The sequence below is a fragment of the Lagenorhynchus albirostris genome, chromosome 15 (assembly GCF_949774975.1).
Source record: "Lagenorhynchus albirostris chromosome 15, mLagAlb1.1, whole genome shotgun sequence".
NCBI lineage: Eukaryota > Metazoa > Chordata > Mammalia > Artiodactyla > Delphinidae > Lagenorhynchus > Lagenorhynchus albirostris.
Genome location: NC_083109.1, coordinates 20752686 through 20776798, shown reverse-complemented (window position 1 = coordinate 20776798; position 24113 = coordinate 20752686). Strand labels below are relative to the sequence as shown.

At 46.9% G+C, this 24113-nt stretch overlaps 1 protein-coding gene across 3 annotated transcripts in view; it reads left to right on the top strand.

Annotated features, from left to right (window-relative positions):
* Window positions 1-23725, top strand: part of DHX35 (DEAH-box helicase 35) — a 77381-nt gene extending 53656 nt beyond the window's left edge. The window contains exons 16-22 of one of the 3 annotated variants that reach the window (XM_060124424.1): window positions 821-915; window positions 2560-2637; window positions 4156-4285; window positions 8168-8249; window positions 10236-10307; window positions 11487-11598; window positions 23123-23725. In XM_060124424.1, the coding sequence (XP_059980407.1) occupies window positions 821-915; window positions 2560-2637; window positions 4156-4285; window positions 8168-8249; window positions 10236-10307; window positions 11487-11598; window positions 23123-23143 (590 nt within the window). In that variant the 3' untranslated portion in view covers window positions 23144-23725. Of the gene's footprint in view, window positions 1-820; window positions 916-2559; window positions 2638-4155; window positions 4286-8167; window positions 8250-10235; window positions 10308-11486; window positions 11692-15554; window positions 16759-23122 lie in introns of those variants that run through there. The other 2 variants (XM_060124423.1, XM_060124422.1) reach the window with 2 other exon arrangements.
* Window positions 23726-24113: the final 388 nt, after the last annotated feature.

Below are 24113 nucleotides of genomic sequence, written 5' to 3'. Positions count from 1 at the left end.
GACCGCTGCTCTAGAGACTATGGTTTGGCACACACTCCCCTGTGCTCCCCACCCCTCAGTAGCCTAGAGAAGGGAAATCCTCATTGTTTCTTGCTTTTGTCTAACAAAGCTGCATGTCAGACTAAGCATGGTGAAAGTTAGCTGTAATTGTGTTTTGGAGCAATCAGGCTTACACTGAGAAGCAGGATTCTAAGCTTGGGGCTGGGGAAGTAGGTCACTCACGAGGCCAGAAGCTGCGGGGAGCATGCGGCACGGTTCGCGCTCTCTGTCTGATGCCCCGGGGGGCTGATTGCCGCAGACTCCGTGTCCAGGTGGCAGCAGCTGCAGCCCACAGCGTGCTTCCCTGGTCTAGTTATGCCTCGGGCTTGCCGGCTGAAATGAGCCCTACCGAGAGGGAGGCCACCTCTTAGAAGGGTCCAGGAGCAGAGGGACAGCACGAGGGACACAGGCCCCATATTCCCGGCCCCCTCTCCCTCTCAGGCTTTCTGCCAGGATTCTAGGTGTCCACACTGAATAGGGAGCAGGTGTGGAGCTGACCCGCCCTAGTGATAGGGCCAAGCTGGCCCCCATTGAGCCTCACAGCAGAGTCCCTCGGTGTGGCCACCGCGGAGTGGGGTCCTTCCAGTCCTCCCTCCGTCTGGATCGTGTATAGGACATCCCATTTGGCAGGGTGAAGTGTTTATATGTTACAAGCTTTAAAAATCAAGCTACGTGTAAATAGATGATCTTAGTTTACAATGTGGTGTAAAGAAAATGTCAGAAAACATCTTCTCACTGACATATCGTATGTTTGAAATCAGACATGCTTTTTGGTTTATAGGAAATTTTGGCTGTTCTCAGGAAATTCTAAGCATTGCCGCCATGATGCAGATCCAGAATGTCTTTGTGGTCCCCTCAAACCAGAAGTCTCAGGCTGTAAGTCCGACTGTTCATTCGAGTCTTGCTCACTTTGGGCTTTCTTTTGTTAAAACTTCCCAGGAACTACTGGTGACAGAGCAGCTTATGTTTTGAGGGTTAACTGTGTGCCTGACATTGTGCCAAACATTTTACGTGCGTCATGTCATTTTATCTTCACCGTGGACCTGGGGGGGAGGTACTACTATCATCAGTTTTAGAGACGGAGGCACAGAAAATTCAGGTAACTTATGCACGGTTGCACAGCCAGAATTGATGGAAGTTGCCTTTCACAGTCCAAAGCCCCAAATCTTAACCATTGTCCTACTGACTTCCTAAGGGAAGTTTTTTTTTTTCTTTAAAGGCTGCTCTGAGAGCAACCTTGGTGGGCACGTTAGTGATATAAGGAGTCAGTGCCAGGGCACAGCAGGCTGGGCAAGTCAGGCTGCTGACAGGGTCCTCCCAAAGGCCCAGGCATCTGTGACAACTGGAAGGGTGAATGCTGGAAAGACCGTGAAGGAGAAATTACACTGTTGAAGAGCACCGGGGAAGTGAGGTGTCCTGATGGAGGGAGGCCCAAGATGAGCTCAGCGCCGGTTCCTGCTGGAAGAGTCAAGAAGCAGAAGCAGAGGGCTGAATGTAGCAGGGAGGAGAGAAACTTCCTTATGGACCGTTACCATCTTCCCTGACAGTTGCATAGCTGCAGGTTATGAAGTTTTCGTGCCTGGATGGTTCTGTTGTTTGTTTGCTTTTCTATTAGCCTTTTTAACAATCCTACCTCAGGACAGGCAAATTCATTTTCAAGACGAGGAAAGTGAAGTTCTAAGCACTGTGTCTAAAATTGCAACATATACCCCTCCCGTCTCCATCCCCTGCCCCTGCTTTATTTCTCTCCTCTAGCTGTTCTTACCACCTACCATACTATATATTTTGCTTATTTATCCTGTTTGTTGTTTTTCTCCCACCACTGTCGTATTCACTGTTGTATCCCAAATGCATAGAACAGTGCCTGGCCTATAGTAGGTGCTCAGGAAATATCTGTTACTGAATGAATGGAAGGAAGGTGAATTATGTGGTATTTGATACAAGGAGCAAATTCTGAAGTCAGTAAGTGTATTTGTGTACTTGTATATATATTGGATACGCTGTTCCTTGAACCCATGGGAGCAGATGGCATTGCCCAGGATCTCACAAAAAGAAAAACTTAGGGACTGGGTCTGAAAGGATTGCGCAGCTCGTGGTGGCTTAGGAATGTAGAGTGTCTTCCATGCTCCAGACAGCCGGCCCCTTGCCCTTCGCTTACTTTCTCTCAGGGGCTGGGAAGAGTTCTTCTGAAAGAGAAGATATTGACTGGATAGAGGAGGAGAGGGACAAGAGCACTAATATTTATCTAACACCTGTGCCAGGTACTTTATGGTGGATTATCTTAATTCCATAGCAGTCTTGATACACAAGTTTAATATTCCAATTTTCTAGATAAGGAGATGGAGGCTGAGAAAGGTTAAGTGACCAATCTGAGGTCTTTGAGGAAACGGCAGAGTCAGGATGGGTGCAAACTAGGTCTTTCTGACTCTACAAGCCATGAGCTATTCATCGTGTAATGTTGCCTCCAGGAAGAGAGGCTCAGAAGAGTCAGCTTCTGAACATTGCGTTTATTCTCTCCAGATTCGAGTGCACCGAAAATTTGCTGTGGAAGAGGGTGATCATCTTACCATGCTCAATGTGTACGAAGCATTCATCAAGGTAAGCACCGCTGCCACTCAGAAGGCCCCCTCCACGCACCCGTCCACTGGAAGTGATCTGGGGGCGAGGATGCCGGAAGTGTAGTTTATAAAAGGATGGCCAACAGGCCTCTATTTTCCTATTAGATTATTGCCAGAACTTCTAATCCGTGATGGCTTCTTGCTTCCCCTGCATAGCGATCTGGCCCCCAGCAGTGGGTCAGAGGCTCGGCCTTCCTTGGCTCACCCTTTCCTCACTCCGTCTCACACCCACCCCATGTTCCTGGACAACACTGTCCGACATTTGAATAGGAAGTTCTGATATATTTTCTGCAAATAAATGAGGCTGAGAGTAACTTGTGGTTTTGAATCTTCAAAGCTGTCTACGTGAATTTGAGATTTCACACAGCCACCACTCCTCCAGCTGCCAGACAAGCTGTGAGAAGACATTTAGTCGGGGATCCACATATACTTACATACCCTACCCAGATTTAGCCATGGTGATGGTAATTTTTGTTGTTCTTAATAGTCTGTAAAACTAGGAGCAAATAATACAGCTTAAAGTCCTCACTAAAAAACGCTAAAAAGAGAGATCTAATGATGATGAAAGCAATGAGAAAAGAAAACAATATATAAACTTCTTATATAAAGGAGAGGATGTTAAGGGGGAAATGAGACATTTCAGATATTCAGTATCTCATCTTTACTTCTTAAATAATTTCTTGTAGAAGGGGAGAAATACTAAGTGTTTGTTTTCCCAGAGATTCGAAGCGAGATTATTTAGTTAATGAACAGTTTTCAGAAAACCGAATCTCTTATTGAGATTATTAATTGTGGATTAAGTCGCTTAAAATTCGTTTGTGCAAAAACAGTGCACCATTTCCAGCTTCCTCCACCAGTAGAAAGCGGGTCCAGGGCTACAGTGCATTATTCTATAGTTGCCTTCTGGGAAAGTGCTCTTTGAATTATATATTCTTATGTAAAAACACCTTCCTCCCTGGCTTATAATTTCAGAGGTATATTCCCACAGCAATAGTTTAGGATATAATGATCATACTTCAGAATATAGAACAAAACTAAGTACTGTTGATAGAAAAATCATACTTTGGGGATTAAATAATAGTAATTTGCAAATTATTTCTAAATTGGCAAGTGTCGTATTACTTGCCTGTTGTCAAAGTGATAAATTCAAGCCTGCCAGAGAGGGAACGTTGATTTGCAGAGAACTGCAGGGAAGGGGTTCTGTCTGATAGTTGGCCACTCCCATGGGTATTTAAGATTAAAAACAATTCTGCTTGTCACTAAGTTCTCACTTGCCCTTTAGCACAGAGAGTGAGATCGGAGAGCAGTCAGGTGGTGAGCACGGTGGTCAATGTCTGTTTAGAGAGATGGGGCAAACAAGGGCCCGTTATGATCTGAAGATCTTGTCCCATTGAGTAAGCAAACGAGGGCAGAGAGATGAATGACCTCCACCACGTAGCCTCAGTTGAGAACTTTCCTGTGCTCTTCTCACTCTCCTTCTATCTGGGTTGTCCTGTAGCACAATAAGAACTCCCAGTGGTGTCAGGAGCATTTCCTGAATTACAAGGGTCTCGTCAGAGCCGTGACAGTGAGGGAGCAATTGAAAAAGCTTCTTGTCAAGTTTCAAGTGCCCAAGATATCCAGTGAAGGTAAGAATACACTGCCACCACCAGTGGCGCCCCTTTCTCTGCTCTGTGTAGCTGCATTCTTGGAGTTGTTAGGCTGGGCTGGTGTGAGGCAGCACAGTGTACTCGGGACCCACACCGGGTTCATGTTTTGAATTGCCCGTGCTGGTGAAAAGCTGCATGTGAAAGTAGCATATTTCCCCCCAAGGAGGTCCATTTTTATTTCTGAGGACCATTCTTGGGAAAAAATTTAACAAGCCCTGACAACACTTAAGAATCGTTAACAGTCACATCATTGTACATTACATGGTTAATTATCCCATGTAGGCTTTGCAAGAAAAATGACTTTTAAGTGGACAACATTTATGGCCATTCCACATAAACTGCATTTTATTTTCAGTTACAGGTGTTACTAAAGCAAGTGCCGTGCGTTTAGCCTAGGCAGGCACTGGGGTGATGGAAGTTGTGTAAGACACAGTTTCTGGCCTCTAGTTGTGACAGTGACTACTGAGGACACACTAGGTTACACCATGGCAGGGGTTCTACTCAATATTCTCTACTTAATCTCCTACTCTGAGGTGTGGGTGATGTTATCCTGATTTTACAGAGGAGTTGTTAGGCCCCAGGAAGAAGTTAATTTAAGTTCAGGACAACACAGCTGGTAACCAGCGAAGCCAGGTCTGTGTGGCTCAGACTTTTGAGGGGGTGATGTGTCTGCTCAGCCATTCAGCAGTTGTCTTTCGAGCACCTCCTGGGTGCCAGGCCCTCAACCGCACTCTCAGCACCACTAGTGCTCACTAACGTTTATGAAGCGCCTGTAATACGCCTGGCAGTGTTGTGAGTGTTTTCATACGTGAATTCATTTAGTGCTCACAACACTCCAGTGAAACACGCGCTGCTGTTATCCCCATTCTACAGATGAGAAAAGTGGGCTCAGGAGACGAGTGACTTGCTGCACAAAGGTCTCACGCAGTGAGTGTACAGTGGAATCAGAACTCAGGCAGTTTTATTCCAGAGATTTATTTTGCCTTTATATTAAGAGCGACTAATTACATGATGAGGAAGACATGGTTCTTACTCTCAGGAAACAGTGCAGTGAAGGGAGAGATTCCTACAGAGACCCACTACTGCAGTATGAGATTATCAGTCGTCTTAGAAGCTGCAGGAGTTGGCGTTTGAGTGATCATGGCGGACAGCAATGGGGGCTCTAGTAGGAATGCAGGGAAGAAGGAATCCAGGTTGGGGCTCTGGCCTGGGAGGCCTCACAATGGGCCACGAGTGGTGGCGGAAGTCCACTTGAGTTTACTGGTTGAATTAGAAACCAGTGGCAAAGGGCTTGCTAGGTAGGGAGGACTGTGGAGACAAGTGCTGGGAAAGAGGAGCATATAAGATGCTCAGAGAGTGTTGATGGATGACCAAGCTCACAAGAGAGGGAAGAGTTGAAACCTAGGTGGTTGGGTAGAGTTGGTGTCATCAATAGAAACAGGAAGCTCACAGGGGCAACTAACTGGGGAGAAGCCGGTCAAGCACCTGTCACCCAGCAGATAGAGGACAACATGCATCTGCATCTTTGTTTCTTAACCTGTTTTTCATTGTCAACCTGAAACAGCAGAAATGTGTCTTGGCGGGCTCTGAGGAGCTCCAGTTCTTTATGTCCCAGCGCAGAAAGCATTCAGTGAGAGGCAACATGATAAGAAGTGATTTATTAGAATAGGACTCTTGTGAGGCTTACAGGCAGGCGGGCGAGAGGCTGCCACGCCGAGAACTTAGTGGGCTACAGTATTATAATCAAAGGAAAACTGAGGAGGGGGAGAAGACCACCTTCTTCCTCATTCTTGAGTAGACGTCAGGCTTCCATCACCAGCTCCTCCTCCACGTCGGGTGAGGGAGTTTTGTCCCTACATGGTGGAACTGGGACTTCCATGGCGCAGTGGAAATGAACAAAAAGGCAGTAACATATACTAAAATAGGGTAAATCATCTCAAGTTTCAGTATAATGACACCTGTGCTTACATTTTTGTTTTTAGTGTGCGCAAAGAAGCATGTCCTAGGACTCACTATCGTACTGAGCTCTCTGGGCAGGATGTGGGTCTCCTTCCACCATTGTTTTATTGTTTCGGGACGTGTCTCATGCTTCTCTTGCACGGTTTTGTTGCTAAGCAAGCCGGCTTGGTTTTGTGGTTAAGCAAACCTGCCTTCTTGAGTGATCTTTAACTTGCAGGGGTCTCCCATACTTTTTCTCTACTTACAATCCCCTAGTAGGATTAACTATTTAATCACCTCCTTTGTCCCTTTACTCTGTCCCTATCGAACCCCTCACCCAGGAGAAAAGTTACATTGAATTTGAACTCTTCCTAAAGAGAGAAATTAAATACTAAGGGATAAGGTTTTGTAAGGTGAGGTTGAGCTCTGGAGGGCCACAGTCATTGTAATGTCTACGATCCCTACTGCCCTGCCCTCAGGAGCCCATTTTCACCCCTTGGAAGTGGTATCGTCCTGATAACAATGCACGTTCTACATAGAAATTTCTTTTGGGCAATTGGAGAGAAGGGACTGAATCTAGGATCAAATTGTGGTTAGAAATGTAGATTTGAGATTTATCAGTTCTGTGCTGAAGAACAATAGAGAAAATCATGGAAATTCAATAAATTACATGCAAATTTAAAACTTCTAGATGTTAAAGAAAGCAAACAGTGAAAAATATTTTCAGCATATATGAGATAAAAAATTAAAAACTTTTTGACAGAATGAGTTTATTTAACATATTTTTAAATAATGTTCTAGCTTTTTTTTTTGGCTGTGCTGCATGGCTTGTGGGATCTTAGTTCCCCAACCAGGGATTGAACCCGCACCCTTGGCAGTGAAAGCACAGAGTCCTAACCACTGGACCGCCAGGGAATTCCCTGTTTAACATATTAAGAAAAAAAAAAACCCCACTAGTTTCCAAGTTGATAAATGGGCAAAGGAATGGAATAGAAAATTCACAAAGGAAGAAATATAGACAGTAATCAAATAAATGTACAATAAAAGAAGGGGTACCTTTTTGCTAGAACATTGCTGGTAAGAATGCAGTGAAACCGACATTCTCATACATTGTTGATGGCTTTGTAAATTATACCACCTTTTGGGAACCTATTTACCAACGTACTATGTTTTATTGGATCCAAGAAACCATCATTTGTAAGACACACCATTATTTTATGTATCATAAAGAAAGAAAAAAATGCTTCCAATTATAATACAATTGCTGTCCTGATTTCAGTGAGTTAAAGTGTAAAAAAGAGTGGGTCTTAGAATTGATGAAATATATATCATAAGCCATATAGATGACATTATCATTTTGCACAATAATATGGATATATCCTGTGGAAATCATCTAATAAATGGGCAGGCTTTATCCTTGGAAGATGTTTACTGTAGCAACACAGCCACCAATTAAAATGAGATGTTTGAAAATTTTGAAGAATTACAAACTGTAGCTATAATCACAGAAATAATATTGTAGTGTTAGTGTCCCAGGTTGTGTCTTATGGAAGGAACATCATTCCTGCAAAATGCTCTCCTAAAAGGGAGTTCCGAGGTCACTGGCCAGCCTGTGGAGTGCTCTGTAGGTTCTGGTGCTCAGCCTTGGTCTTGTCGTCTGTGGCCCGGGGAGGGGTTGGGGGCCCCAGGTTAAGGGAACAGTCCAGCGTATTTCCCTCAGCAGCCATTGTGGGAGGGTGGGGACCTCCATAGATGGTGCCAGGGCAGGTGTCCAGCACTGGGAAGCGTGGGGCTGGGACCCATCCAGGAGATGGTTGCGAGGTAGCTCGAAGCAGCCTGGGATGGGCCTCACGGCACAGGCCTGAGCACACAGCATAGGGCAGAAGAAGTCTCATCCATCGCTCTGTTTGCTACCTTGTGTAGGTGATCCAGATCCGGTTCTGAGGTGCATTGTTTCCGGATTCTTTGCAAATGCCGCGAGGTTTCATTCTACTGGAGCTTATAGGTAACATGATATTTTGTAAAGTCATTTGTGAAGTCACTTAAGGCACTGAAATCTTAAAAATAATCCAAACCCCATAGCAAGGTGACATGCAGGGAAAGTAGAGAAATGAAATCATTTTTCTTTATTTGTATCATGCCTCTTTCTAAAGATGCATTGAGGTTAGCTGTATAGCTTTAAGTGAAATGTCTTAACTTTATGGAAATGATTCTCAAATACTCAGCCCATCTACATGTTGTAGGAGGATGACAGTCACAAGTCTGGAAGCTGGTAATATTTCCATTCTAATCAGAGAATAATAGGACCAGAGGGAACCGTTGAAGATGATCTTTCCTAGAGAAGTTACTTTTGCCCTTGGGCAGTTCCTGATGTTTTTAGAGATCTGCAGAACTGCAGCTACCCAGATAGATAGTGGCCACATTTGAATGTTGGCAAGTGTTTCTTCAGTGCTGGCCACCCCTCCCACTGCTACAGACTTCAGCCTGTCTCTTCCAGTTCCATTTTCTAGGCATAGAAAAATCACTGAGCATTGATGCCCTCCGATAACCTCTAGTATATTCAAATGTGGTGAAAGCTAACACATAGTTTAGGCCTCTTTTCTCTAACTGAATCGTTCCAGTTCTTTGAATTGTTATGTTTAGTCTGTCTTTTCTGAGCTCCTTTTAGTCTCATAACTTCATTGTAGCCGGTTTAAAGCGCAGTGATCATGACGATCTCTTCTTTAATAAGGGAACAGTCACAAGGCTTTCTCCCCAGCTTGTCTTTGGATTTCCTCCATATATTGTCATTAGCTTTTTCCCCTCAGAACATATGACAGCCCTGTGATCCTGCAGTCACCATGATGTCCCGTCCCGGACACTGGGCTTTGTTAATGAGCCCAGTGTTGCGCTGGGCTTCTTTGTTTTTTTTTTTGGCAGCCAGGTCTCCTCCATCTAGTATCCTAGTAGCTGACTGTTTGATCCTCAGTATAGCACTTTACATTTGTCTCTAGTGTGTTCTGTTTGTTACTCCAGGCCAAGTAGTCTAAGCCTATCAGTATCATGATTCTGTTGCCCATTGTATGAGCTCCCCCTCCCAGTGGTGAGTGGTCCCTGTTTGAGGCAGCTCCGGAGAGGCCTGTGATCTTCTCCAGTGAGTGCCATTATTTTGTTGTCATTTGATTGCCCTGCTCTCCTCAAGAGTATTAATAAGCAATTTCTACTAGCGTTTACAGAATTCTTTCACCAGTGTCCTCAACAAAAATACAGGCTACATAATAGGCTTCGTGGTGGTTGGTCCCTTTGAGACAAAGTTCAGTGGCAGCCAGGACCCCAGGCGCTGGCTTTATTTCAGCGCCAGAGATGAGCTGGATCATGGCCTTGAGGCACTTGCCTGGCACATAGGTCCCTGGCACCCACAGAAGCGCTCTGTAAGTATGGTTTGGGCAGCAGCATCCTAAGGTTCTCTTGTGAGCTCATCTTACCAGTAGTTGTGTGAGTGGTAAATATTTTTTGAATTAAATTGAATCAAGTCTGAGTTGGAATTTGAAATATTATCTCAGAGAAGTGGATAGTCCAATATTGAGCTTTCTTTTTTTCTCCTATTATAGTCTCCCCCATTAGACAGTCTTTACTATTTATCTTTACTATTTAACCTTGTTTAATAGAAAAGTTTATAGACGTAATCGTATATATTATTTCTGTCCTCAAGGAAATTTTTGAAAGAGAACCTACAGAAGATAAACATAGGCAGAGCAATGTATTTCTCAGTTATTTTTTTGAATGCCCATGTGTTGCTTTTCTTCTCCCTTTTTTATGTGATTTATTCTTGATTTCTAGAGTGACAGCGGGGGAGGGATCATAAAGGGCACAAGAGAAGATGGAGAGAATAGTTTTGTTTGTGTGACGTACAACCTGCATGCATTTTTGATGACGTTTAAACGCGTCTGTGGGAAGGTCTTGCTGTAAGTGTTGAAAATGTACTTGAGACAAAATTGTTCTGCTTCCCAAGGACCATCCGTGATGATCATGAATTGCACATCCACCCTGCATCGGTCCTCTACGCAGAGAAGCCGCCCCGCTGGTAAGCCCCCGCCTGCTCCTCTGCCTCGTAAGCGTGTTGAAGGCAAGGCCTAGTTCTGGGTTCGTCTCTGGGTCCCCAGCGCCTGGAGTACAGGCGCCCAGTACACGTTTGCTGACTTTGTTCTACCGTGATCGGCTATAGAATTTCTGCTCTATCAAGGATCCCTTTAAGCCAGTGGTCTTATTCCTCTGCTCACTCATCCACTCAGCAAACATTCATGTTCACCCACGGACTAGGTGCTCTGTCCTTGCGCTGGGCACAGCTGTGCAGAGAGCAGTTCAGGTCCCAGCCCACAGCCTGACAGACACAGGTGGGTTCCAGTACCTGGGGAGAAAGGCTTTGATAGAGGGTGTATTCGTTAGGTGGCTGAGGTTGACACTTCATGTGCCAGAGAGTCAGGGCTGGCTGCTTCAGGGAGGAGATAATACTTGCTCTGGAAACTGATATCTTTTTTTTTTTGGCCATATGGCGTGGCATGCAGGATCTTAGTTCCCCGACCAGGGACTGAACCCATGCCCCCTGCAATGGAAGTGCGGAGTCTTTAACTACTGGACCGCCAGGGGAGTCCCTGGGAACTGATATCTGTATTAATATATGCACTCCTGAAATCTGGGGATTTAAATTACCTTCTTGGCTCTTTGGTGTCTGTTACCTCAGCCTCAGGCAAACCTTTTTTAATAGAAGTATAATTTATATAGATTGGAAGAGTATTGACAATTGTGTTGCCCACGTAACCCATACTCCTCCTAGTAAGATATAGAATACTTTCATCTCTCTAGAAAGTTCCCTTGTGTCTCTTTACAGTTAATTCCCAGCTCCTTTCAGAATCAGTGAGCCTTTGCTTCTATTTCTGCATTTTCTAATACATTAGGCTCTGTTCAGAGTTCTGTAAATAAAAGCGTAAGGATCCAGAGGGTCCTGTGCTGATAACTGAGATGTCCTGGAAATCACGTAGGACTTGGAGTCTCCTCTGTAAAATGGACACACTGGTACCCACCACTCAGGTCATGAGGCTTAAGTGAGCAGCATGAATGCATTTGTTTAATGTAGTGCCTGGCGCACAGAATAGATAGAAACGCGTTAAAGGTCAGGGGAGAAAACTCGCCATCTCTAATTGTTGTGCTTCTGACTCTCATCATAAGATACAGGAAATTAGCTCATGTTTTCTTCTTGTTTCAGGGTTATCTACAATGAAGTTATCCAGACCTCCAAGTATTACATGAGAGATGTGACCGCCATTGAATCTGCTTGGTTATTGGAGCTGGCTCCTCACTTTTATCAACAAGGAACGGTAGGAATGAACCGAGCCTGTCCCCCAGAACCACCTGTTACCTGCCTCTTTGTATTTTTAAATACACATTTATTTTCCAGTTTAATGTCCTAAACTTGCTGTCCCGTCCCCCCACCCCACAATGGTACATAGGGTGAAAGGCCATTACCATGCATGGTCCCAGACCGTTCTGGGTGAAAGCACCGTACCATTGCTCGTGGTGAAGTGCATTTAAACATAAATCCCTCTAATTTACACGATGAAAAAAGAGAATGTATCTTCAGCTCTTTCTCTCTCCCTCTGCTCTTCTAAACCATTTCCAAAGAAGTTCTGTCACACTGGACTGTGTTCACAGGAAGCAGCACAAATATTTTCTGATGAGGATCGCCTCGCCAGGATGGTAAACACATGTGCAAGCTTAAACCCAAGGCGGTTTAAACACATGGTGGGAGATGCTGAGTGCTGGCATCGCTGTGTATATAGTATATGTTCTTCTTCCACGGCAGACATGCGCATTAATTCAGCATCTTTGTCATCTCTGATCTATTTTGCTTTTAGATTGTTTTTCTACCTCGTTATGGGTCACATTTTCCTGCTTCTCTTGTCTAGTAATTTGTTGTTGTATGCTGGACATTATAGGTGCTTTGTTGTGAAAAGTTGGTTTTGTTGTTTTTATAGAATATTGAGTTTTTTCCTAGTAGACAGTACTGGCAGATCAGTTTAATTCCACCAAGGCCTGATTTTAGTCTTTTTCAGGCAGGTCTAGAGTAGCCCTGCTCCTAAGACATGGGCTTTTTGATGCCTCAGCTGAATGCCTAGGATGTTCATTGAGGCCTTTGCACTCTGGCTGGTCAGAGCTCCAGTGTCTCCAGCACTGTACAGACCTCCACATCTCCATATCAGGTCACAACTCCCCAGTAACTAGTCTCTGCCAGCCTTATGGAACCTTGGCCTTCACATGTGCAGCTTAGCTTTCAGCCAAAGACTTAAGGGTGGTAGCTCTATGTAGGGTTCTGGAACTCCTCCTTTCTGATGCCCTGTCCTGCAGATTCCAGCTAGCTCAGCAGCTCTGAACTCTGATCTGTGTTCCCTCTGCCCAGCTACACTGTTCTCTATTTAGGGTTCACTTCCCTATGACAAGGTTTGGAGGGCCATGCAGAGACCTGGGATGACTATAAAGCTTGCCTCGAGTGTTTCCTTTCGCTCAAGGATTACAGCCCTGTGCTGTTACCCAGTGCCTGAAAATGATTGCTTCAGATATTTTGTCCAGTTTCACCATTGTTTACCACAGAAAGGAAACCAAAACCTGTTACTTCATCAAGGCTGTAACCAGACTACCGTGTTTTCAAACCAAAATTTGGCTTGATTGGTATATTTTAAAATTGGCAGATTTCACATTAAATATGGGTTTCAAGATTCTCTTGAAGGAAATGTTAAATTTGCTGAGTTTCTGAGCCTGAGTTACTGCCTGGCAGCAATCAGCAGGGGCTGAGGAATGGCTGGCTGCCTGCAGTGGGTGAGTGACTCTCTCCAGGTCCTGCCTCACTTGTTTATTTCACTTGCTCAGCTCTTCAAAACATTTGAGTTGTGATCCTGTAAATGGAAGGATCTTCACATCCCTCTCCCTCCAGCAATGTTAAGGGAAATTGTCCTTTTAAAATCTTACGATATTTAAATCTTAAACAATATGACAAGAAAACCTTCCAAAGCCTGCATCGTTCTTCACGTATCCTCATCCAGATATTTCAGCGAGAAATGAGATCAACTGCAGGGACTGAGAAAAACACGGTGTGTTGTCTCTGCTGTACTGGGCTGATAAGAAGAAACCTGAAGTGAAAGAAAATCTTTTTCCTGCAAACCACTCAGGTGGAAAGCAGCAGACTTCAGAAGTCCAAGAGCAGCCATTGGAAATGCAGACGAGAGACTAAGGGGAAGGGTGGACCGTGAGGGTGCTTGTTAGAGTAGCAGGAATCAGGCACTTAGAGAAGGGTGATTCTGAAGTGGCCTCAGTTAGACTCTTGGAGAACAGAATTAACCTAGAAGCGGAGTCAAAATCACAGTTTCTCTCACTCGAACACAAAGAGCAGATTGCCTCAGAATTTTGGAGAAAATGACAATGCCAAGCTTGTCTTTTTTCTCCAAATGCCTGTTTTTCAGCTCCTCCGCTCCACTCTGATGACTGCCTGTGATCAGAGTATTTTTAGAGAGGCCGGGACCTCAGAAATCACCTAGGTCGACAACCTCATTTTACAGGCGAGGGCCCTAACCCTTCCCACATCCCAAGAAAGTTGGTCCCTCCCTAACTAAACAGTCCAAAGGCACTTCTGTTACTAACTTGTCCAAAATGGATTGATTTCTCCCAGAGCCCTGCTGCTCGCCAGTGGCCGCCCATGTATGGTGGATGGTCCTTTGTTGAGCATAGTGTAGCACCTCGCAACCATGCACAGCCCACAGATCCTCCCCGGCTCTGTTCCTGGCATCTTCGGTGACTTTCCATTACCACTGTTTTTCAGAGTGTTACCCTCACCCTGTAAAGAGGCCTGAAATGGTCCAGAGTCAGCTTTGTTTATACTCAACATTCTCCTCAGAAATGAGCACCAGAAATGGTCCCACAGGCATGATGACCTCACCCCCCATTCCCAAGCTAAGGCTGTGGGTGCTACCATTAGTGGGAGGGGTCACGTCAGGTGAAGTGCACAGAGGAGGGAATTTGGAGAAATTCGGGAAGATCCACAGCTGGAGAGGGGAAGGACAGGGCGACCTTTTCAGAGATTTGCCTTTCAAGTCCTTAAATTTTTTCTCCTGATTCTGAGATACCTTTGGAATCTAGGGAAATCCCTCTTCACCAGGGCCTTTGCAAGAATCCATACTGGTCCTTTCTTGGGCATAAGTGGTTAGAAAGTGTGGCTTCTTGCAGCTCGTTTACCCCTGTGTCCTGTTCACTTGGCCACCCATCCTGTCGTACTTGGTGGGGTGCTTCATCTTCTTGTGCACCTGCATTCTTTCAGGGCCTGCAGTTCTCTGTCAGCGAGGGGGCTGGCTGTCTTGAGGCCATTGTAGGTGCACTGAGAAATGGGGTTTGGGCACGGAGTGCGAGTGTGCTGGGGTTGGCGGGCCTGCTCTGCTGGCAGTCGGTGGGTTGGGGATTCCTCGTGTGACGATCCTGCTGCACGTTAGGGCAGCACATCTGGGATATCTCCTGGTTGTTGGTTTATGATTATTAAGGGGTTATCAGGGATACCTCAGTTGGTGAACAGAGGACCTTTATTGAAATCTTCCGTTTATACTCCCTGCCTCAAATGCATATTTTAGGATTTCTAGCACTTTTGGCTTTACTTTAGAGTGTAAAGAATGCTTGTCTCCCCCAGTCCTATTATCTGATGCCCATGATTATAATGTTATGCTTCCTGGGTTATTTATACTGGTAGAGAGTGACATTTCTAAAAGAAAAACGTGTCACCAGGAAGTGTCCTTTTCCTGTTTGTCTTTCCCACTCTTGCACAGGGCTCGATGAGAGTAGGGCCTCGAGCTCAGGTACCTGACTTTAGTTGGCTGACCTCTTTGTTGCTAAGGGAAGACCTTCCCGTGACCGTTCTTAGGAAATTCTAGGAAACGCGAGGTGATCTGTGGCCCGAGCCCAGGTCCCAGAGCAGCACGGATATTGGGCTGCAGTGCTGGCCGGGGGGGGGGGCCTGGGGTGGAGGGAGAGACGCGTCTCACTGACAGCTGCCCGCAGAGCCCCGGGGGCCCAGGTTGAGCCAGGGTGGCCTGACCTCAGGCTGTGTGGCTTACTGAAGGCCCGTTTCTTTTGTTGGTCACTTGGGCTTTTTTCCTCTATTGCCTGAGGGGCAGGCCATTTACTGAGAAGGTGTGGGCCAGATGGAAGCTTTGATTTGGTCACTTCCGTGGGAACCATGTTAAAGTCTGCTTTCTTTGTCTGACTGACCCCAGCGATGACGTTTTCTCTTCTCTTGTAGCACCTGTCCCTAAAAGCCAAGAGGGCCAAGGTCCAGGACCAGTGAGCAGAGCTGGGCTGCCGCTGCAGGGGCTGTTTGGTGCCCCCTCCTCCACTCTGCTGACCCCCCCCACACCGCCCCAGGGTTGGGGAGCTGGTGTCAGCTCCTGTGGACCCTTCATCGGCTCTTAAGTGGGCTGCAGCCCGTTCACAGCCCCTTCCCACCCCTCAGCATCTGCATTCCTCGCTGGGATCCCAGAGGAGTTTGTGCCTGGTAGGGCATCCTGCCTCTCGGGGGCTGGAAGGCCTGCGCTTTTTGCTCACCCAGCACCCTCGCTGGCCCAGCGTGCCACTGCCACCAGGCATGCAGTCCTGGCCCAGCTTTGTGGGGAATGAGGAAGACAGGCTGCCGCAGGCTGAAGCACCATGTGGAGGTGGGCAGAGGGTTTGCTGGGCTGGCTTTGCTTTCCCTGCTGGGGTCCCGGCTCTGTTGACCACTGAGGTCCGCGGCCAGGTGTGAACAAGCATGTATCTGTGAAGGCCTGAGACCCTGGAAACATGGTGGATTTCTGTCAGAGTCACCCAGGGGCGTGTCTGGTAGGCACAGGGGTTTTCCCTCTGCCCGTGTCACTGTTTGTCAGCGGTCAGGAGACCTGCGAGGCTCGGCAATTGACAGAGGACCCGTGCGTGCTGTGCTTTGTGAACACAGGGCTTCTCTGCTTCACAGGCGGGCTTAAGCTTCCCCTCCATGCACGGTGCCATGCCCTGTGCCATCAGTGAAGGCTCATCAGCTCAAACCCCATCCCGGATCCTCTGTAGCCGAAATTCACAACAGTTTAGAGGCTCTAAGCTTCTGTAGCTCAGGAACATAACTTGTACGTTTGCCTTTTGTTTCCTTGGGTTCTTGCAAGAATGCCAGACGGGGGCAAGGGCTCTTCCAGCAGGCACTGGTGTCATTGTCCCCCGGGCTGCTTTGCTGTGATGATGTTTGCATTTCAACCCATGACCGATACAGATTGTTTTCGCCTTACTGTTTCAATGACATTTCTTTTAAAAACACGTAGCTCGAAAGTTTATTTTTGTACTGATGTTAGTTTGGATGAGCCACTTTTGGCACCAAATGTGTATGTCATTTTTATTTCTGTTTTATAAACATGTAAATAATAGTGATAACTTGTTAATAATAGTAAACCTTTATACTTAAAGTAAATGTATTCCCTCCCATGCATGGTTCTCGTGGTCTGTATTTTAAGATGGTCCAATTAATTCTTCCCAGTGAGGGCTTGACATTAGCTAAGAAACCAGATGCTTGGCACACAGCAGCTTTGGGGGGTCACATGGCCACAGGAAGCCCCATAAAGCAAGATCATGTGACCAAATGCCTTCCAGAGCTTGTTAGAGCAAACATGGGATGTTGTTTAGATGAAGTCCCAAGGAAGTGCTAATTCCTCCCAGTTTCCGATTGGGATCCTTGTGGAGAAAGGTCAAATACTTTTATAAAGTCTGAATTTAGGACCAGGGCTGATCCTAAAGAGCTTCTGTTGGAGTGGAAGGAGGAAAAGGTGCAGAATCCACATCCTCCGGTGGGTGAGACCACAGATCAAAACAGGAGATCAAATACGACAGTTCAGGGTGCAGCCCGGAGCCAGCACGGCGTCAGTGGCCGCCTCTGCCTGTGCATCCCTGAGCCCAAGCACATCTGTGCCCCTGTACCCACACCAGGGCACGCCTCTGAGCTTTGTACCCTGTTTCACGTCGCAGCCTTGTGTGTGGAGAGGAACCATCACCGTCAGAGGCTTGCAACCACGAAATCATGGCCTTGGCCTGGGGCCTTCTTTACGCGTATCTGCAGGACCACGTGACCTCATCAGAGAGCAATGACCCCGCCTGGCTGAGAGAGGCCAGCAGGGCCCGATGGCCTAGCAAGCTCACAAGACTTTGTCCCCAAGTCACTCGACAAGAATGAGTCCCCTCGAGCCCCACATGGGTTTTCAGATATTGTTAGTGAAATTTCCACAGTACTGCAGTGTCCTCCTCCTGAAGCCAGCTGCTCGGGTGAGGCGTGGAGGGGAGTGGCATCCTGGAGGCGCAGATGGGCGCTCTCTGTGCTTGTTCACACTCCGCTGGCTCTCTCTTGCAGCCGGTCTCCCTGAGGGCTGGATGGAGCCGCCACAGGAAGCCCTGGTCCAGCCCGTGCTCCTGCCCAGCTCAGTACAGTCGTCAGATGCTGGCTGAGCACCTGGGCTGCGTGCATGGCACAGGGATGACGAGTGACTGGGTGAGGGGACCAGCACGGAGGCAGGGGTCGAGGATGACAGCGTTGAGAGATTGCAGAGGCCACGGCGGTAGTTAGAAGCCAGGCAGCATCCAAAAGAAGCATCCCCACAAGACCCTTTCCTTGTGAACATACAGATCGTGCTCACGTCCTGCTGCCCCGTCTGTCACCTCCCCGTTGAGCCTTTCACTTTGGCCAAGAACGTGGAGAGTCCCCCCATCCCCCAGCTCCACGCGCTGGCATCAGCACAGCCTGCGACCAGCGCTCTTTTCCCTTGGTGGCCCACGTGCTTCCATTCAGTCTGGGTTCCCTTGCCTTCTGTCCCTGTTCCCAGCTCTGTTTTTCAGGACGCAGTGCTGACGGCTTCTGGTCACTCATTTCGTGGGGTTGAGTGGTGCGGCACAGGTCTGAGGTGCCTAAATTCGGATGACCGAGAGACGCCATCCTGGAGCTATTGAACCAGATCTCTGACTATGGGACCTGGGAGTATGCAGCTGGAAAAGCTCCAATCCAGATGATTCTAGTCGTGTGGTGGATTGGGGGCCACTGATAAAGGAGACAGATGTCATGAGGACATCAACCCAGGGAGGGAGGTGAGCCACCAGCTGGGCAGTCAGGAGGAGCATCAGACCTGAGTGACAGTTTTTATACAGGTGGTACCCGAACCTATACCAGGATCCACCCCAAGACCACTGGCCTGTTCCCCTAAAGCTCTGATCAGTGGGGTTGGAATTCAACTCCAGGCAGGTTGTGATGGTGGGCACCAATGTCGGCCCACGATGAGTTTTCCCGACTGCCCTCTCCAAGTGACAAATGTAATAATAAGCATTTCGTAAAGCTTAAAGTTTTTCTACATAAAAGATCGTCCCATCCTTTAGTTTTTGTGTGTGTGTGTGCCAAAATGTTCTTTCTTTTAGAAAATGTTCTTTCTTTTAGAAAATGATGGTGATATTAGATGATAGTTTAAAAAGATGTTTTCCTTGGAAAAATAAAACATCAACAATCTTACATCAGTCTCCCAATTAAAAACCAATTCCAAATAAAAACTGGTTGATGAAATCCCCAAGTCCAGGAACCACTGGATTGTGGGCTAAGTGGGCTGTGCGGGCCAGCTGGCAACATCAGCACCAAGCATCACAGCTCTGGGGAAATGGGCTGCCTTGCCAAGCAACTGAATCGCAAGTGAACTTCTGGAGCAGTAGGAGGACTGCCTGTCTTTACATAATTGGAAGGATTCAAGGCAGCAGCACCAGCCCGCAGATCCCCTACTTCACCTTTACATAATATCAGATACTTCCCACTCTGCAGTGAATCACCTGGACGTTTCCTCAGCCTTCCAACTTGTGCCGAAACAGGATGATGGAACTCTGCATTTCCTATCTGTTTAATCTGTTTTTTCCTGTCATTGGAACTGGAAATAGCCAATCAAATCATTTCATGCTCAAGCCGGCCACTTCGGCGCGAGTAGCTGGTCTGGGTGGAGGTGTCCTGGAAGGGCTTGTCCTGGATCCTCACGGCCACTGCTCTGTCTGGCGAGCCAGGGGGATGTCCTGGCGCCTCTGGTGAATCACAGGGATGTCGCCTTCTGCGTTCTTGGGTGGTATTGAACTTGTTCAAACAGGCTGCCTTCTTGCCTGCCGAAGAGATTCCAGGGCATCATTTTCCCTGGCCCTATGGCATGTGTGGCCTCAGCCTCACCTATGGGCTCAGCTGAAGGCAGGGAGTGAGCCAGAGAGGCTGGGAGATTCACGAAGCAGTTGGTGTGGTGGTGAGGGGCTCGCTGGGGAGGATACTCCAGAATCTCCATGGCCAGGCAAAGGCCCAGCACGGGCTGCTGCCCACGGCTTGTCCATGGACCACGGTCTAGGCCGTGGCTTTGAATACAGAGGTCCTGGCCAGGATTTTCCCTGGCCCCAGACTGATGGGGAGAACCGTTACATGATCCAAAGGCAGCCCAGGACCCTGCTTCCGGCCCACTGCACCTGGCCCCCTGGGCCCCCAGGGGCAAGACTTGGCTGGTAAGGAATTACCGGTCTGCCTTCAGTTGGTTCCTTTGAGCCTTTTTCTCTCCATTTCCACTTGCTTTGTTTTCAGTTCTGAAGTACAGTCGGGTTTTCTTAGTACCTGCCCTGACACTGTTTACTCTTAGCTCTTTGTTTTTTGTTTTCATGTGTGTGTATGCTTTGTCCCTTTAACCTTTATTTCTCTGGCTTCCTCATTATTTCCCTTTTTGCCATGAAGTTTAAAAAAGCATATAGATGTATGTGATTTGCTTCATGTTTATACTGTTTTAAAAAGCATTTTTACCTTCACATTTATTTTAACTTCTTGGTCTTCTTTACACTCTACTTATTTGTTTCTCAGTTTTATTTTGTACTTCTAGGTTAAAAAAATCTCATTCACTTTTTTGTTTTTGTTCTATAAATATTATCTTCAACTATTTTCATTTTTTTCATTTTAACTTATCAGTTTTAAACTCACCTTAACAATTTACTTCCCATTTCATTTTTACTTCAGTACTTTCTTCCTTTCTATCTTAGTTTACTTAATTTGTGTCTGTGGTTGGCAAAAGGCCTAACAGTAGGTGTGAGAGTGGGAGAGAGGATGTTTGCAATGGTTGAAACCAGCAAAAGATTCACTGTCAAGAATGTACAAGGAATATACAGTAAGAAAAAGACAGCCCAACAGGAAAAAATGGGCAAAAGGGAATGAACAATTTATAGAAGCAGACCCCAAAGCCTACCAAGCCTATGAAAAGCTGTTCAAATTAATCGTCAGAGAAACACAAAACTAAAGCAACAATCCAGTATCACTTAGCACCCATCAGTTTAGCAAAACTTGCAAAGGTGGGTGATGCCAGGTGCTGGCAGGGATGTGAGGACCGATGGAGAACCATCTGGCACAACTCATCAGGTGAAGTGTGTGCCTGTCGCCCAATCCAGAAATCCCATGTCCGGGTAGATGTTCCCAACAGAATCCTCGCCTGGGTCCACGAGGAGACGTGTGTAAGCAGGCTCGCCCAGGGCAGTTGTGGTGGGAGGGTGGTAGCGGTGGAGATGGCAGGGGTGGGGTGGGGTGGAGGAATGCCCATCGCCAGGAGAATGTGCGGGAAAACTCGGTGGATGACGGCATGGAGTCTTGGAGTATACGGGGCGGTTTCAAGCCACAGACAGCATATAGCACAGACCTTCAAAGCAGCTGAGTGAGAAAAGAAACAGATGCTGTAGTACCACGTACAGATGCTGAAAATACATGCACACAAACAATACAGCGTTTGCAAAAACCTGTACAAACAAAAAGAGGCACATTAGAAGGGTTGCCTTTGGGGGGGTGAGGGGAGGATGGGAGTGAGGAATGGGGACAAAAGAAAATGAAAAGCAAAATGAAGCAGGATAGGATGGAAGAAGTCACCTCATGTGTTCATCTGCAAGAGACCTGGGTTTTAGGCCATGTATCCATCCCTTCCTCCCTTCCTTCCTTCCTTCCTTCCTTCCTTCCTTCCTTCCTTCCTTCCTCCCTCCCTCCCTCCCTCCGTCCCTTGCTTCCTTCCTTTCTCTTTCTTTCTTTTTCTTTCCTTTCTTTCTTCCTTTCTTTCTTTCCTTTTCTTTCATTTATTTATGGCTATGTTGGGTCTTCGTTGCTCCACGCGGGCTTTCTCTAGTTGTGGTGAGGGGGGCTGCTCTTTGTTGCGGTGCACGGGCTTCTCATTGCAGTGGCTTCTCGTTGCGGAGCATGGGCTCTAGGCGCGTGGGCTTCAGTAGCGGCATGCAGGCTCAGTAGTTGTGGCTCGTGGGCTCTAGAGCGCAGGCTCAGTTGTTGTGGCACACGGGCTTAGTTTCTCTGCGGCATGTGGGATCTTCCCAGACCAGGGCTCGAACCCATGTCCCCTGCATTGGCAGGTGGATTCTTAACCACTGCACCACCAGGGAAGTCCTGACATGTATCCTTTCTTATTCAAGGGCCCAGGCAGATGGCGGGTATGCAGGGTTGGCCACCCTTACCAGTGTTGACCTCAGTGGGCCTGCTGCTGGCCTTCCAGCTCAGATCTGTGCTGGAACCTCTTCTATCCTGGATGTGATGCTCCAGGGACCACCATGACCTGCCTTAATGCTTGCATTCTCCATCACAGCGATTTCCTGCTCAGCTGTTGTTCTCGTTGTGACACCCTTTTAACGAAAACTCTACATACCCCCACTGTGGAGTTCGTTTTCACTGGCCATCTGAAAACCTGCCACAGCAGTGGGCCTTGGATGACCACCAAGGAAGGAGACGCATGCAGCCCCTGTGGTCCCTCTCAGGAGAGGCAAATGAATTCACTGGAAAAACCCTCCCCAGATTTATGAACAGACAGACGCCAGAGTGGATGGTAGCTCATGGGATGTATCTGGGCAAAGCTTAGCCATATTTCCAGGACTGATTATATCCTTGTGAGTCCTTCCTTTTGATCAGCATCCTTAAGATGGAATTGATGCCCTCAGCCCACAGGGACTGTTCCTCCATTTCAGCTCTTGGCACTGTGCTCCTGGAGCCTTCTTGCCCGAGTTAGCCTGGAGGCCAAAGTAACAGGATATGCCAAGGCTTTGAAAACCCTTTGATGATCTTTGATCATCTGAGGAGCTTGTGAGCTTCAGCTGTGTTTGCTGCCCCGAGGTGGGGCTCCCTCTCTCCTTTTTATTGGCTTGCTGGACATTTAGAACCAGTTTAATGAGCAGTTTAATGCCTGGTTTTCTAAGAATTGCCTTGTAGGGGGAGAAATCTGGGCCAGGTTAACGAGGCAACATGCAAATTCGAAGAGGCCACCACGGAACTTATTAAATGTAAGTCTTACTCTAAACTTTTCATTGCTTGGAGAAAGGATGTTATCAATCAGCCTGGGTGTTCCTGACTTGGGCTGCAGACTCAGAAGGAAGAACCGTTACTCATCCCAATTACTGAGATTCTGGAACAGTTACCTGTCCCGGTGGCGACAGGGCAGGGGTGGGTGGAGGGGAAGGTGGGTGGAGGCACGGGGTGGGGAATTGGGGGCGAGGGGGGAGGGTCGGGTCATGGAAACCCATCTGCCAAGGAAACAGGGCAGGTTTCCTGTTCCCAGCTTTACAAACCAAGGTCAGCCATCCTGAACTATGACAATGCCTATCCCAGTTCTGAGGGGACACAGATGGTGTAAAATTTTGACATTTGATCTTTGCCAGTTGATTAGTCTGTTCCAGCCAGAATGAGGATGAGAGGGTCCTGCTTTCATCCTGACTCTCTGCTGACTGCTCCCCTGGTTTGTGCCCAGATGGCATTCTGACACCCATGAATAACTCTTGCAGGCCACGACGACACATCTGTGATAGCACGACTGGATGTCTCCTGAGTGGTGGGGGGCAAGTGGACTGAAAGCTGAGTCAGAAGACCTGGATTAAAAACAGAAAACAACTCAGCCACAGAAAAGAACGCAACAACACCATGTGCAGTGACGTGGGTGCAACTAAGGATTATCATCCTAGGTGACGTAAGTCAGACAGAGAAAGTCAAATACCGTGTGATATCACTTATGTGTGGAATCTAAAATATGGCACAAATGAACCTACCTATGAAACAGAAACAGACTCACAGACACAGAGAACAGACTTGTGGTTGCCAAGGGGGAGGAGGGGTGGGGGAGGGATGGATTGGGAGTTTGTAGGTGCAAACTATTACATATAGAATAAACAACTATTACATTTAGAAGGGATAAACAACAAGGTCCTACTGTATAGCACGGGGAACTATATATTCAATATCCTGGGATAAACCATAATGGAAAAGCATATTAAAAAGAATATGTATTTGTATAACTGAGTCACTTTGCTGTACAGCAGAAATTAACACATTGTAAATCAACTATACTTCAATAAAAAAATAAGTTAAAAAAATTTTTAAAAACCCAAAAAACAAAAAGCGAAGAACTTTTACTGAAGTATAATTTACATATAATAAAGGCACTCATTTTATTTGGATAGTTTGACAAATATACAAACCCCAGATGACCACCCAAAGCAAGTATAAACACTTCTTTCCAAAGACTTCCCCCCTGATCTTTTCTAGGTAATTCCCCACCCCCACCCCCCTGGCCTCAAGCATCGCTAGTCTGCTTTCTGCCACTATCAATTAGCTTTGCCTTTTCTAGAATTTCATACAAATGGAATAATTCAAAATATACTCATTTGTGTCTGGAGAAGACTCCCAGTCTCACAATCAGACAACTCTGTGACCCTTGGTAAGATACAGTTTCTGTCTTCATCCCAGTTTCCTTATCTGTCCAATGAGGATAATAACTTA